Source organism: Canis lupus, chromosome 27 (genome assembly GCF_003254725.2).
Source record: "Canis lupus dingo isolate Sandy chromosome 27, ASM325472v2, whole genome shotgun sequence".
Lineage (NCBI taxonomy): Eukaryota > Metazoa > Chordata > Mammalia > Carnivora > Canidae > Canis > Canis lupus.
The window spans coordinates 3,982,821-3,999,807 of NC_064269.1; the positions used below are offsets into that span (position 1 = coordinate 3,982,821).

Consider the following 16,987-nt stretch of genomic DNA (forward strand, 5'->3'; position numbering starts at 1 on the left):
AACAGACCCTACAGCCATTAAGTGGGTTAAAAAGGTAATACTATGAACAGCTCTTCATTCATAAATTTGACAACTCAGAAGAAATGCATCAATTTCTTGAAAACCACAAACTACCCAAACTCAGCTATGATAAAACAGCCTGAATAGTCCTGTTAAAAAAAAAAAAAAAAATCCAGGCCCCAGTTTCACTGGAGAGTTTAGTCGAACATTTAAAGGAAATCTCTTCCAGGAGAGAGAAGAGAAAGGAATATTTCCCAACTTGTTTTACGAGGCCCAAGACATTACAAAAAAAAAAAAAAAAAAAAAAAAACACAGACCAATATCTCATGAATTTAGATGCAAAATCCTCAACAAAGTATTAGCAAACAGAATCTAGTTACATAAAAAGAGAATATACCACGATGGCCCAACTGCTATTTATTTCAGGTATGCAAAGCTGCTTTGATACTTAAAAATCAATGTAATCCACCACATCACCATCAGAAGAAAAAAAAATCACGGCTGCACACCAAATGATGCAGAAGAATCTCATTTCATGATATTTTATCTCATGGAATGGAAAAACTCAAAAAACTACGAACAAAGGGAACTTTCTCAAACTCACAGAGCATTTTTTTTAAAAACCTACAGCTAAAAAAAAAAACCCCTACAGCTAACATCAGACTAACGAATGTCTTTCCTTCAAGACTGGGTAGAAAGAAAAGATGCTCATTCTTACCACTCTATTCAACATAGCTCTGTGAGTTCTTAACAGTGCAATAAGGCAAGAAAAACATGTATTGTAAATGATCGGAATAAATCTGAACTGGAATAAAACTGGAAAAAAAGCCATCTCTATCTGCAGATCACATGACTGTTTACGTAGAATATCACAAGAAATACTAAAAACAAAACTAAAGCAAAGAAAAAAATCATCACTCCTAAAACTAATGTTACAAGGTATAATAAGATCAATAAGCAAGAATCAATTACATTTCTATACCCTAACAAGTAAAATCGAAAATTAACACAGACAGTATCATTTACAACAGGTCCAAAGAAAATATGCAGTATTATTTACAATTGTTTCAAAGAAAATGAAATGCTTAGGTATAATTCTAACAAACATATACAGGATCTGTATGCTGGAAAAACAAAATGCTATGGAAGGAAAGCAAAGGAGATTAAATAATTGAAGAGATTTACTATATTCAAGGACCGAAAGATTCACTAAGATACTGGTTCTCTTCAAACTGATATGTTGGCTTGTAGACACAAATAAGCTTATTGCAAAAATTTATATGGAAAAGGAAAGGCCCTAAAACAACTTTGAAAAAGAAGAATAAAATGGGAGTAATCTTTCTTCCAGATGTCAAGGATTACTATACATAGTAGTCAAGATAGCATGGTACTGACAGAGGGATAGCACATAGATCTATGGAACACAATAGAGAAGCAGAAATAGATGAATATGCCCGAATAATTTCTGACAAAGCTGCAAAAGTAATGCTGTAGTGTTGTAGCAGTTGTACATCCAGAGATAGCACCCCCTCATACCCCCCACAAAAAAACTTTCAAATCTATACAAAAATTAACTTAAAATGGATCATGGACTTAAATGTAAAACACAAAACTATAAAACTTCTAGGAAGAAACAAAAAATCTTTGAAATTTAGGACTACCAGAGAATTCTTAAGACACCAAAAGTATAATACATAAAAGGAAAACTTGATAAACTGGACCTAGTCAAAATTTAAAACTTGGCTCTGTGAAAGTCTATGTTAAGTGAATGAAAAAGAAAAATCATTCTTCTACTCTTCCATGCCATCCATGCTGGAAAGATCCAAATAAACTCACCTAGATTTATTTCTAAGTTACCCTATAGGAGAATCTTTCTTTACCAAAAAGTGAAACCCAGATGACCTAGAATGTCCAAGATGTTAGATAGAGTATCTCCAGGTAAGAAAGGATTATCAAAGGCACCGATGCACACATATACATTCTTAGCTTATCCCTGGATGATCCCGGAGTTAAGTCTCCATGTCAAAAATATGAACGACATGGGGGCACCTTGCTGGCTCAGTTGGTAGAGCATGTGACTCTTGATCTTGGGGTTTTCAGTTCAAGCTCCACACTGAGGTACAGAGATTACTTAAAAATAAAACCTTAAAAAATATGAATGGCATGAAGATCAAGCTGTTTGAAAAGTGTTTTGGAGCCAAGCCTATTTGTAATTTCTTCCACTATCCTCATACTCTGCCTGCAGGCAACAAAGGACTGATGCCCACGGACTCTATAGAGTTGTAGTGAGCACTCTGATGCAACCTGCAGATCCCATTTCACTAGTAAAAGACTTATTCTCCAAACGCTGGCAGCATTCAGTTGTCAGCACTCTTTGGGATTGCCTTGGTTGATGAGTCACCTTGTCAAGGGTCACACACACCCCTTCCCAGGTCAGTCAAGATCTAATGACTGGTGCTGGGATATAAAGGCCTGGTTGGCCCCTTCCCCCTATTCTGAAGAGCTTTCTCAGCTTCCAAGTTTTATATGGGGTCAGTTGAGGCCTTCACTGAGACTGAATCACAGTCCCACTTCTACTTCTACCCAATCCTGCTTCCTTCTCTTTTCTTTACTTTTCACAAGTGATAATCCCAAGAGGACTCCCTAATAAACCTCCTGCATACTAATTTACATCTCACAGTCCACTTCCTAGGAAACCCAAATTGTGACAGAAGTCAAACTGCTGGAATTCAAATCACTTCTATTGTATGGGAGTTATAAAAGTACAGTAGGTTGACATGAGGTTTGAAGGCATTATAACATGTTGAATGCTTAGAAATGTACCAGGTACACGGTGGACACTCAATAAATGTTATTTGTTACTATTATCTTATTTTCTCTATTCAACCTGATTAAAATATATAAATTTCTCTACAATATGAGAATTACTGAAAGTTATGAGCTGGAAAAGACCTTAAAGATTGCCAAGTCTGACACTTAATACTAGATGATGAACATCAAGTCTAAATAAGTGACTTAATGTTCTTGTGTCACTAGTGACAAAATAAGGGTTCAGACCAGGTCCTCTGACTGCTTCCATCATTCTTTTCATTGAGCAAGACCGTCTGCCTCTCAATCTACATATAATTTGGAATTAAATGAAATTCAACAAGTACTAAGTCCCTCCCCTTCACCTTGCTGCCATAATTGAACTTCACCTCTTAATCTTTTTTTTTTTTTAAGATTTTATTTATTTATTCATGAGAGACACAGAGAGAGAGACAGAGAGGCAGAGACACAGGCAGAGGGGGAAGCAGGCTCCATGCAGGGAGCCCAATGCCGGAACTCGATCCCAGGACTCCAGGATAACGCCCTGGGCCGAAGGCAGGCACTAAATCGCTGAGCCACTCAGTGATCCCAACTTCAGCTCTTCTAAAGAAAACTGCCTCCCCTATAGTTCTCTCCTGCACTCATACCATGAGTCTACAGATAGGGTGTGCGTTTCCTTTGCTTTTCATTGGTCGTTCTAGACCAATGTCCCTTCAAAGTCCTCCCCTAGAAGCTCCCAACTTCAAGGTTCATAACAGCAGACTGTCCTTAGGGTAGTTATATTCTCTCTCACTTCTTTAAGATATTAGCAGCCTAACCAACTTATTCTAATACCACTCCAGATATGATTTGTGTGATTTCAATATGCAACATCCAGTAATCTTCTATAACCAGGCCCCTGCCTTTTACTCTCCAAAGCCCTGTCTTCCACCCTCCTCAGTTACCTGCTCCTGTTGTCATACCCTACAAGGTTTCTACACAGGGATTTTGGGGAGGACAATTCTTCCATGTCCAAGAATATCCTGCTCAATGCAAAACATTTAGCATCTCTGGTTCCTGTCCATTGAAAATCAGTGTCACCCTCCCCACCCTCAAACACACACACATTTTCAGACATCTCAGTAGGAAGTTAGTATACTCCAGTTGAGAACCACTTAATTAAATTTTATCATTGTCAATAAATGTACCTCTCCATAATCTCAAATTCAAGTATCCCTCTGATTATCACCTATTTCCAACTCATCACCTCTACTATTTTGACTTTCAACAATTCTTGGACTCCACAGGAACCTATAATCAATTCATTGAGCCTAGTATTTTTTTCCCTGCTTTTGATCCCATCAAGTCCCCACTTTCTTCCTTATATACCTTAAATTTTGTGGCCGAGCATCATAATCACTATTATTACACACAACATCAATGTCCGTACCTTTTCTTGCTCATTATAGTCCCTTAACTAAAAATCAATCCTGTTAACTCCCCTTCACTATGCTTGTAACCTGGATGCAAACTATACTTGAATAAGACTGGAGAAAAACACATAACTGAACTTAACAGTCTCACTTTAAACTCATGATCAAACCTCAAGTGGACTGTTCATGCTCTCCAGCAATCCTGTTATACATATCCCTAGTCCACTTACATTTCCTACTATCCTGGGAGACTATTTCATACTTTCTCCTCCTTCCTTATCTTCTCAAAGCATTTTATTTCTCTGAAAAACAAAGAAATTATTGAGAGAAAACTTTTGGAGTGTCTCCTCTCCAATCTTCCCACCTAACCTGTATTTACTTTCTGTGAATGATATACTGTGTTCACGTAAAATATATTTTTCCACTTATAAATTAAATCTCGTTCCCTCCTCTCCTCAAGGACATCATTCCAGAATGTCCCTCTCCTTTCCTCTATCATCAATTTTTCCCCTTTCTTTTTTTTTTTAATTTTTAATTTTTAATTTTTTATTTATGATAGTCACGTACACAGAGAGAGAGAGAGGCAGAGACACAGGCAGAGGGAGAAGCAGGCTCCATGCACCGGGAACCCGATGTGGGATTCGATCCCGGGTCTCCAGGATCGCGCCCTGGGCCAAAGGCAGGCGCTAAACCGCTGCGCCACCCAGGGATCCCAATTTTTCCGCTTTCTACTGCATCTATCCCACTGGTATACCAACAGGCTGTTAATTCCTCCCATATTTAATAATAATAAAAGTAAAGCTTCAGGGCAGGCCGGGTGGCTCAGCAGTTCAGCACTGCCTTCAGCCCAGGGTGTGATCCTGGAGACCTGGGATTGAGTTCCAAGTTGGGCTCCCTGTGGAAAGCCTGCTTCTCCCTCTGCCTGTGTCTCTGCCTCTCTCTCTCTCTGTGTCTCTCATGAATAAATAAAATCTTAAAAAAAAAAAAAAAAGTAAAGTTTCAATGACCTACAACTCTCTCCCGCAACTTCATTCCTTAGCCTCCTTTGCCACCAAACTCCTCAAAGGAGTTGTCCATTCATTTTGTTGTCAATGAGTGTCTATCCTCTCCCCCCTTTTTCCATGCTCTCTTGGGCCTAATTAGATTTTTATTTCTACTCCCACTAAAATAGTTCTTGTCAAGGCTGTCAATAAACTCCATGTTGCTAAATAGTCAATTCTTGTTATTTGTGGTAGTGATACTCTATAAAGTTGCATGTACATGTAATTAGCAAATACTAAACCACTGCTCTGGGGCGGGGGGGGGGGGGGGCTATGGATGGAGTTAGGTTCCTGCAAGCCTTTAGGCACATTATTTTCATCAACTGGTCAATATATAACCTTGTTTTAAGTGTTTCTGTTTAAATATACCTTTTTAAAGTATATATATTGCTAATTCATTAATACTGAACTCATGGACAGCAGCACTACAACACATATTTGAACAAAACTTACCTAACACATGTATTTTCTCCTCCTGGCACGCAACACTATACCTGGGAGGCCATTTTAAACAGCAAAATCACCAAACAAAAAGCACAAAAATGCAAAAAATATGCCACTAATTAGACCACACAAAAGGAACTATTTACAGTTTGGGAGCTAAAATAAGACGACCTGGTGCCTTGTTCAATGTCACCTGGAAAGGTGTAGATCAAGTGACACCAATTTTTCAACACCCTGGGCATGTCCACGAATGATCACCGAAGTGCTGGATTGATTTTGGGATTATATATAAATTTTATCAAGTAGGCAAATCTGCAAATACAGAATCCTTGAGTAGTGATGTCATTCCCATGATTATGTTGCATTTTACAGAAAAGAAATGGGATATAATTCCCTTGATTATGTTATATGGTATTATATAAGACTATTTTGGTAGGGATGCCTAGGTAGATCCCCAGTGGCTCAGCAGTTGAGCGTCTGTCTTTGGCTCAGGGCATGATCCCAGCTCTGGGGATCAAGTCCAGCATCAGGCTCCCTGCGAGAGAAGTCTGCTTCTCTCTGTCTAGGTCTCTGCGCCTCTCTGTCTCTCATGAATAAATAAATAAAATCTTTTTAAAAAACAAACAAAAAAAGAGTGTCTTGCTAGCTAACTCACTCTTACCCTCTTGCTGGACTTAACAGAGCAGGCTGCGATGCTGTGAACTGCTTATGGGGAGGGCCACATGGCAATGGATTGGAGATGACCTCTAAGATCTGAGGGTGGCCTCCAGCCAACAAAAACACTGAAGCTCTCAGTCCTGCAGCTGCAACAAAATGAATTCTGCCAACAATCTGTGTGAAGTTGGAAGTGGATTCTTCTCCAGTCTAATCCAGAGATAAGAACCCAGCCCAAGCCAATACCTTGGTTGAAACTTGAAATATCAAAGCAGAGAACCTAGCAAAGTTTCTGCTCTCACAGACACTGTGGTAACATGTGTTGTCATGAGCCATTAAATTTGTGGTAATTTGTTTTGTAGCACCGAAAACTAATACAGAGAGCATTACCAACATAACGTGCCTAAAAGCCAAATTCCTGATTGCGAATACTCCCACCAAAAGAGAAGAAAAACATATTCAAGTATTGTCCATCTTATTAGTACATGGCAACTCTATTCCTACAGTTATGCCAAAAACTGTAGGGTCTATCTTAACTTATTTTTTTCTCTAAAACCCACATCTATTTCTAAAGTAAACACTGTTGGCTCTACAACCAAATTATATCCAGAATCTAACTTTATCTCACCACCAGCACTGCTACCACCTTGGTCCAAGCCAATATCACCTCTCATGCACATCACTGTAACAGCACCCTAACTGGTTTTCCTGCTTCTACTCCACAAAGCAAACAAAATGATCCTATTAAAATATCAGATAAGGTTTTTACTCAAAACACTCCAAAGGATTCCCATCTCACCCGGATTAAAAGCCAAAAGCTCTACAGTGACATAAAAGGCCTACCTTATCTGGCACTCTCCTTCCCACCCAAAACCTCTCTATCTCGTCTTATATAATTCTCCCCTCATTCTGTCTGTCTCCCATCACACCAGCCCCTGTGCTGTTCCTTAACCATGCCAAGCATACATAGTCTCAGTGTCTTACAACTGTTAATTCATGTAAATGAAGAGTTCCTTCCACTAATGGGACTTCTCTGCCCACTTTATATAAAAAGGCAACTCCACCTGTCCTCACCAATTCCCCAACCCTCTTACTGTTTTATTAGTCCCCACAGAACATATATGAACTGATATGTTTATTTCTGTCTCCTCAAAATTAGAAGTAAATTTCCTAAGAGCTGAGACTTCTGTTTACTGCTATGTCCCTAGCTTATACTGAATGACTGAATAAATATTACTGTATTAAATGCTATTTCCTTATAATATTTAGAGTCTAATAAAGTAATCAAACCACAAGAATTTGGACATAAAGTCAGTGACATTATTTTTCTAAATCACTACAAAATTACTTACCACTTAGAAATGTACTTATTCTACACCTCACTGTAAACATGCTTCTAAGGAAACTTTGGAAACATTCACATCTAACCAAAATAACAGAACTACACACATAAGCCAAGTGAATTTAAACATTTCTGTGGAGGGCTCTATTAACAGAAAGAGAGCTGAAAGACTCCATGATTGTTTTTCCAGCACCATATGGAGAAGACACCATCATTCTACACAGATATAGCCAAATAATAAAGAAGTATGTGTCAAGCTTGAAGGATTAATTCCTTTAAGGCCCTGTTTCTCAAATTTTTTGGTTTCAAGATCCTTTTACACGTATATAAATTATTGAGGACCCCAAAGAATTTTTATTTATGTTGGCTTTTAATCTACTAGCACATTCAAAATTGAAAGAAATTTTAAAAATATTTAACAGTTCATTTTGATGTAATGTAGATCTATTACACATTAATATAAATCAAGTTTTCAATTATATAACTAAGCTTCCCCTCCCCCAAATTAGTGAAAGAATGACATTGTTTTACATTTCTGCAAATTAATGTCTGAGTTAATAAAAAATGGCTGAATTATTTTACCTGCTTTTACCTTATATATGTTGCCATATGTTGTTTTGGCTGAGATATATGAAGAAAGTCTGGTCTCATATGTAGTCGGAAAAGGGAGGGCTTTTTTTAATAGTCTTTTCAGATAATTGTGGATATTCTTTCTTTGATACCGTATCAAAACTTAAACAAGCTGTAGTCTCTTAAAGATTGGTTTAATGTACAATCTTAATGTTATTATATATTCTGTTAACGTTAAAATGCTTTGGTCTACCTTGCACTCTGAATGAATCTTATACCCAAGTAAGATTTTGTAGCACAATTTTGTAACTAAAAAGTCTATAACTACTGGGAAACTGTCAGGCTCATAATGGTGAATACAAGTTTTCCAAATTCTAGTTTTTGTTTGAAAGTTCAAGTCTTATCACTGGTAACAAATACAGTCAGCTGTTTTCCTTGAAGTGGGTCAGGTACATGGATCAGACCATTTGAAATTTATAAAATATCAGTTCTGTAATATACAAACCTATCAATTTAAATGCTCTAACATACAGGCCTAGTTTCCAGTTCAGCAAAAAGATTTCCTATATATCCACAATAAATCTACTGAACTAAAGATGGTTTGCCCTTTCTTTTTTTTTTTTTACCCCCACTCTTAGGATGGTTTGCCTCTTGAAACTATTTGTTTCAAATTAGCTCAGAGAGACAAATAATTTTTCATTTTTCTTATGCAGCAACAAAATCAGTCTGAAAAAAGTCTAAATCATTTACCATATAAAATGAAATCCACAAGTTTTTAAAAGTATTTAATATTAAAATAATATTAAATATACTTTTTATAAAAGAAAACTGAATGATTGCAACAGGATGCTTAAATCAAATCCACCTTCCTTTCATACATACACAGTTCTTTTTGCTTGATTCCTTTTCACAAAATATTCCTAATTAGCTCAATATTTTGGCTGGTTCCTGCCTTACCTGTTGAGCAATATGAGAAATATGAGCTCCCTGAACTGTTGAACCAGGTTGCGGTGCTGCCTCTGAAGTGTTACTCTTGTGGGAATCTTCCATAATCAACTATAAGGGAAAAAAAGTCAGTTAAAAGATGCTTTCTAACTTCATTTTCGAGAAATCCTAAGATATTTTTCTTAACACATGTACTTTTTCAGAGGAACAAGACAAAGTTTTTCTCTGCTACGGGCTGAGCTCATTTTATCCAAACTCAGTATGTTCTGATGTTGTTCTGTGTAGAGATCTAATTGTAAAGATCTCAAGAAATGGCAAATAAAAAGCACTACAAAATATGTATAATTTACTGCATAGTTTTATAAAAATTGGCAATTTGGTTGCCTCTGTGGAAGAGAATTGGTAACTATGGAACATAGGTAGTAAGGACTTTTCCTTGCGTATTCTTTTACATTTTAAAAATTCTGATCAGGCAGCCCTGGTGGCTCAGCGGTTTAGCGCCACCTTCAGCCCAGGGTGTGATCCTGGAGACCTGGGATCGAGTCCCAAGTCTGGCTCCCTGCATGGAGCCTGCTTCTCCCTCTGCCTGTGTCTCTGCCCCTCTCTCTCTCTCATGAATGAATGAATAAATAAAATCTTTTAAAAAAATAAAATAAAAATAAAAATTCTGATCTGCATGAACATGTTATAATTTAATAAATGGTGTATGTATGTATATATATAAAGTTATGACTAAATTTTCAAATGTTATCTCACTCAAAAGTATGATAGTCTTCCCATCCATGGACACAAACATTCTTCTCTAGTCTAGGAAGGTTTCTAATAACACATACAGTTCTACATAGAGAAATCATTGAGTAAAAGCTGAACTAACTAAATAAGTACAATTATACCTAAAGATGTTCTAAACAACTAGATGATCTAGATATCAACTGTACGATATGTAGACTGGGTAAAAATAAGAATAAATGACTTATAAGAGATGGAATGTCAAGTAGGAGGACAACCACTTAGAAAAAGAATGCTAGGGATCCCTGGGTGGCGCAGCGGTTTAGTGCCTGCCTTTGGCCCAGGGCGCGATCCTGGAGACCCGGGATCGAATCCCACGTCAGGCTCCCTGCATGGAGCCTGCTTCTCCCTCTGCCTATGTCTCTGCCTCTCTCTCAGTGACTATCATAAATAAATAAAATTTAAAAAAATATTAAAAAAAAGAAAAAGAATGCTAAAAGACTTGGGTAGGATTTAAGGTTTTTATGATTACATACAAAGACAAAAAGAAAAAAGGGGACTGGGCAGCAAGCATGAAAAGATGCTCAATATCTAATCATTAGGGAATGCAAATCTCAACTACAATGAGAGAGATCATCTCAACACCCATTAGGATGGCTAATATTTAAAAAAAATTAACAGAAAATGAGTATTGGTGAAGATGTGGAAAATTGGAACATCTGAGTACTATAGTTGGGGATGCAAAAATGATGTAGCCACTATGGGAAACAGGTAGCTACTCAAAAAATTAAAGATAGAAAGAATTACCATATGATCCAGAAATCCCACATCTAGGTATTTATTCAAAGAAACTGAGAGCAGGGTCTTAAAGATATATTTACACACCCATGTGCACAGCAACATTATTCGTAATAGCCAAAAGGTGGTATCAACGCAAGTGTGCATAGAGATGAATGGATAAACAAAATGTGGTATATACATAAATGGAATATTATTCAACCTTAAAAAGAAAATTGTGACATATGTTACATAATTGAACTCTGAGAACATTATGCTAAATGAAGTAAGCCAGCCACAGTAAGACAAATACTGGGGACACGTGGGTGGCTCAGCAGTTGAGCGTCTGCCTTCGGCTCAGGGCGTGATCCCGGGAGTCCCAGGATCAAGTTCTGCATCAGGCTCCCTCCATGGAACCTGCTTCTCCCTCTGCCTATGTCTCTGCCTCTGTGTCTCTCATGAACAAATAAATAAAATCTTAAAAAAAAAAAAAAAAGACAAATACTGTATGATTTCACTTACATAAGTACCTAGAATAGTTAAACCCATAGAAACAGGAAGTAGAATGGTTGCTAGGAGCTGAAAGGACGGGGGAAACAGGGAGTTGTTTAATGGGTATAAAAAAGTATTGTAGATTGGCTCTTCAACAATCTCATACATTTAGCACTACTGAATTGTATACTTAGAAATGGTTAAGATATAACATTTTATGTTATGTGTATGGTATTACAATTGCAAGAATTTTTAGAGGTGGGAGGGCAACTAGGTACTTGCCCTTTACTTACCATCACTGACTTAACCGTGAAGTTTAAGTCAACATATTTCCCCCCCTCCTTTTTTTTTGGAGATCAGAAAACAGAAATGCATTTTTAACATCTAGATTAAAGCGACTGTTCTTAGCCACCGAGAAAAGGTGTTACTGCCTGAAACATAGAGTGCTTTTAATTTTTTTTCCCTCCATGTCATTAGCCTTTTTAAAAAAGATTTTGAGAGAGAGTGTGCACGCAAAAGAGAATACAAGCAGGGTAGAGGACAGAGGGGGAGAGAGAGAAGCAGACTCAGTGGATGGAGAGCCTGATGTGAGGCTCCAACCCAGGATCCTGGGATCATGACCCAAGCTGAAGGCAGACACTTAACTGACTGAAGTTCTCTTTCACAGCTTGTAAAAAGTTGTAAACAAGGACGCCTGGGTGGCTGTCTGTTAAACGTCTGACTTTGGCTCAGGTCATGATTTCAGGGTCCTGGGATCTAGCCTCACACTGAGCTCTGCACTCAGCAGGGAGTCTTCTTGTCCCTTTTCCTCTCCCTTGGCCCCTCTCCCCACTAGTGCTCTCTCTCAAATAAGTAAAATCTTAAAAAAAAAAAAAAAAAAAATGTTGTAGGAGTGCTTGGGTGGCTCAGTCAGTTAAGCATCTGCCTTTGGCTCAGGTCAAGATCTTAGAGTCCTGGGACTGAGCTCTGCATTGGGCTCCCTACTCAGCCGGGAGCCTGCTCCTCTCTCTCAAATAAAATCTTAAAAAGAAGGGCCGCCTGGGTGGCTCAGTGGTTGAGCATATGCCTTCGGCTCAGCATATGATCCCGGAGTCCTGGGATGGAGTCCCACATCGGGCTCCCTGCATGGAGCCTGCTTCTCTCTCTGCCTCTCTTTCTCAGTCTATGTCTCTCATGAGTAAATAAATCTTTAAAAATATATATATATATTTTTAAAAGATTTTATTTAGAGAGAGTGACAAAGTGTTTGTGTGAGCAGGGGGAAGGGCAGAGAGAGAGGGTGAATAAGAATCTTTAAGCAGACTCCCCTTTGAGTGCAGAACCCGATGTGGGGGCTTGCCCTCGACCTAAGCCAAAATCAGGTCAAGATCAGTCAGACGCTTGATCAACTGAGCCACCCAGGTGTCCCAGTCTATAAAATTTCTTAATATAAATTCCATTTCCATCACGTGGATGTAAATATCTTTTCAATGACTTAACTATGATTATTTTAAAACTTCGAATTTCAACAAATTTACCTAATGCTTCCTATGTTGTTTCTTCAAACTGCTTGTAAGCTTACATATAGTCCCTTCTTTAGGAAGAGCCCAGTGATTTTTAATCTCCACTAATACACGTGTAATCCCATAGACTAAACATACAGACAGCACCAAACTCAGAATTCTGTATTTTCTACATACTGTCTGTGTTGAAAGTGCCTTTTAAAAAAGATTTTAAGTAATCTCTATACCCAACATGGAGCTCGAATTTACAACCCCAAAACCAGGAGTCATACATTCTATCGACTGAGACAGCTGGGTGGCTAAAAATGCCTTTTTAACACTCCATTTCAGAAGATATATTATAATGTAAAAAAGAAAAAAATATATAGTGCTAAAACACTGAAAGAAACTATAAAAGGTTTTTTAAAACCTCATTAAATTACTGGAAATGATACTTTTGTTTCACTGTGACTCACTGATTTTTCCTCCATAACGGTATCATTAAGAAATCCTATATCTAATGGAAACTAACACAATCAACAAAACAATACACATTTCCTAGTAAAAGCCACTGCAGTCAGCAAATAAGACTTTGGACAATTATTACAACTGCATTTCCTATGGAAAATAAGATAGCCTATTTTCTATAATTTTTTAGAGAAGTCAACAAACCAGCTTTTTCCCCCAAAAACGAAAACAGCTTTATGGTTACATCTCATCATAAACAATACTCTAAATTTTTTAATGTCTGAGTATAATCTTCATGGCTCACTTTTTTCAGCTATTACTCCTAGAATTGAGGTTAAGATTAACAATCTGTTAAAAAATGGCTCAACGCAGAATAAACTGTACGTGTAGAAAGGCATTTTCTATGAAAATAATGTAGCTCCTGGCAGCAGATGGAAGCTTAACATTAGACAACCTAAGTAGGGCAGAGTCACAGGGACAGTCAAATACAGCTTCAAAAGTGCCATCAAGGGGAACCAATTTGGGAGGCTGAGAAACTGCAGTAGGCTGTATCTTGTTGACGTATAAAGAATATAAGTAAAAGACATGGTACTTCTTAAAAAACTTGCACAGAAAGGAATATTGTATTCTAAGCACTAAAGAACTTTTTTATATATCATTTTCTGGATTCCCTAATTGAGAGATGTATAAATTGAGGCTCAAGGAAATTGTCACTTTAACTATGGATCTCGCAGTAAGATATGAATACAAGACCTGAAGCCAGAACTATTTTAACCCCAAATCCAGGTTTTTTTATTCCATGCTTCCCTCTTCCTCTAACATTGCCAACTTATCCATCTGGCAAACTCCTATTATTCTTTTCAAGGTTCATCCCAAACATTAAGTTCCCAACTGCTCCAGGTCCTTCCTACTTTGTGCCCTGAACATATTTCTAATGAGGTCACCTAACACTCTGGACTGTGTTTACTGGCATGTCTGTTTCCCCCAGTCTTTTTTTGTTGTTGTTCTTTCCCCCAGTCTTAAGGTGTCTAAGGATAGGGCCTGTATCATGTGAATGTATGCTCTGTGCCCAACAGAGAACCTCATGTATGCAGTAAACAATCAACGTCAACAAAAACGGTATCCTCATTTGATGAATGAAGGTCTTAGTTTCCTCACCTATCAAGAATACTGAACTATGATAAGCTTGAGGGTAAGGAGCCTCTTGCTCGACGTTTCCACAAGTGAACTAACTACCTCCTCTCAAAACTTCCTATTCGTCATACTGAATTTCCATCAGATCTTCACCTGTGCCTGCCTTGCTTTCCCTTACCTTCAGGTTTTCACATACGCCATTCCCTCTGCCACAAACAGTATTCCCCTTCTCTTCGGGTGGCCTATGCTTTTGAGTTATTTATTCTTCCAGGCAATCTTTCCCGACTCCCGCAGACTAGTTGAGAGGCTCTGGCGATATCTCCACGGCACATGTCGCCCCCTCTTCTCATGGCACTTATCCCAGGATTGTAATGGCCTGTTTTCTGTCTTGCCACCAGAATGCAAGCTCTAGGGAGCCAAAGACCATATCCTGTTCCCAAAATAGCACTAATACCTTGCACACTTATTAACGTTGAATAAATCAATGTGTTTAGTTGGCTTTGTCTAGCTACAGATAAAAATAATGGCCAAAAAAATATATTTAGACAATTGCTTCAACTTGGCTTTAGAATCAGGAGAGTTCAGGCACCAAAAGAATGCTACTTTCCAGTTAGAAATTCATTAAGTAGGATAACAAGCGAAGAAAAGGCATTTTTAGACGGGACTACCACCTACTGGTGATACAGTAGTAGCGTACAGATGTACCACAGACCAAACAAAACCTTAAAGGATAACTACAAATAAGAGAACCTATTGAGCGTTAGGACCACTGTACTGATTCCAACTGGGACTCCGAGGTGCATCACAAAACCTACAAGGAAAAATAGCATTTTATTTCTGTTATTTATTTCCGTTGATAACAAAAGTCTCAAGACAAAAACGCATTCTGCAAACATAACCCAACACAGCATACAAACTCTCACCACAGCCTAGGCCTGTCTGACAAAGATGCTTGTCAAATCTACGCTGAAAGAGCCTCAGAAGGGTACGCTCAACGGGGATCACAGGTATCCCCCCACACTTCTCGAAAATTCGTGTTACACCACGTCACTCTGTAACTAAAAACCTGCACTGGTACCTGATTTCACTAACCGAAAGAAATCTTTAGGAGATTTTCACTTTCAGGAAAAAAAAAAACAAAGAGTCACCACAGCATTCGGCGTTGGTCGGTCTCGCAGCCAGCCGTTACAGGGGCGGCCCGGACCCCAACAGCCAGACGGGGCTGCCAGGCTCCGTCCCCCACAACTACGCTCAGCCCCTCAGCACCGAGTCTCCACAGCCTGGAACCGTGTGCGCGCGCGGGCGTCGCGGCTTGGTCTCCGTTCAGTGAGTGAGAGGTGTCCTGAGGTATCAGAAAAGCCCGAGAGAAAGTCTTTTCGGGGTCTGAGAACCCTGAACTTTTTTCTTTTCTTTTTTTTTCCCCCCCGTATGAATTAACGGTGATGGCATCTTCGCTTTGGGCCACTTCTTCCAGGGAAAGGTTTCACAGGAACGCCCTTTCTGATGGCCGAGGGGACCCGCGCTGGCCCACGGCTCCTCCGGGGCCAACAAAATCGCCACTACGTGACACCTACGGTAAATCTGACGCCGATCAAGCCGCACGCTCCGGCGTGTAGCCGGCGGCGGGAAGTGCCACGCTCAGATTCACGATTCACGAGAAAATCAGTCTCCTCGGGTGAGGCTCCGTCCGGACGCCAATAGAGGGGCCGCGGTCACCGCACGCTGTCCTTCCTCGCCCACCAGCTACAGCGTCCCCTCGCGGTGCCGGGCGCCGGCGTCCTCGTCACCCCCCCGCCGGACTGGAAGCCTCCTGCGGGTCGGCGCGGCGCCGGCCCTCCGCCCGCCCGGCCAGGCACGCCGCGTACGCCGGGGCTCCCAGGCGGACAGAACCGGCCTCGAGCAGCTGGGCGGAAACGGCGCGGAGGCCAAGGCCACGCCGCCCTCCCCGCCCGACCCCGAGACCTTCGGCGGAGGGCGCTCGCCTTGGGCCGCAGCGGGGCCGCTTCGGAGGCGAGAGCCAGCCCCGGCGGGAGGTCTCCGGCCTTATTTTGGTTGTGCGGAGCGGGACGGTGGGGGGGGGGGTGGCGGGAGGCACCGGAGGCCGACGACCGACGGGGAACAGCCGCGCCAGGCGCGAGAACCGGAAGGGCGCGCGGCCGGGGGACCGCGGGCAGCCCCTCCCCCTTCCGCCGCGCGCCCTCCGCGCCCCTCCCCCACCGCGGCCGCCGCGGGCGCGCGACCCCCAGCTCGGCGCGAGACCTGGCTCGGCGTCCCCACCGGCGCCGGGTCCCCGCGCCCTCCCCGTGCCCTCCCCGTGCCCCGGGACGCGGGAACACGTCCCACCCCCGCCCCCTGCTTACCTGTGGCTGCCGCCTCGCCGCTGTCCGGGGCGGGAACTTCCACTCCCCCCTCCCAGGTGGATCCGAGTTCTCTGCCCACTCCCCCACCCCCTCACGCGGCGGGGGACGTGCCTGTGTCTTAGGGGTCAGGCGGCGCGGGGAGAACCAGTGTCACGTAACAGCCAACTGTCCTAGGCTACCGTTTCCTCGGCAGTCAGGGCCGCCACTGGCGGCATGATCTACACCAGGCCGGGGGCGGGGGAGGAGAGGGGGCACCACTGAGTCAGTGAGCGTGGGGGGTGAGGTTAAGGCGGGCCCTCCGTGCGGGCCGCCGTCCTACGTCACCGCGTTG

At 41.0% G+C, this 16,987-nt stretch overlaps 1 protein-coding gene across 5 annotated transcripts in view; it reads right to left on the reverse strand.

Moving 5' to 3' along the window:
- ATF1 (activating transcription factor 1) overlaps window positions 1-16,987 on the reverse strand; it is a 75,079-nt gene that overhangs the window by 57,740 nt on the left and 352 nt on the right. Inside the window, exons 1-2 of one of the 5 annotated variants that reach the window (XR_003147508.3) lie at window positions 16,657-16,945; window positions 9,228-9,326 (exon numbers count right to left, since the gene is read on the reverse strand). Coding sequence is in view for 4 of the 5 variants with exons in the window: in XM_049102733.1 (XP_048958690.1) it covers window positions 9,228-9,320 (93 nt within the window). In the remaining variant the exon portion in view is untranslated. Of the gene's footprint in view, window positions 1-9,227; window positions 9,327-16,656; window positions 16,952-16,987 lie in introns of those variants that run through there. The other 4 variants (XM_049102733.1, XM_025477626.2, XM_025477627.3 and 1 more) reach the window with 4 other exon arrangements.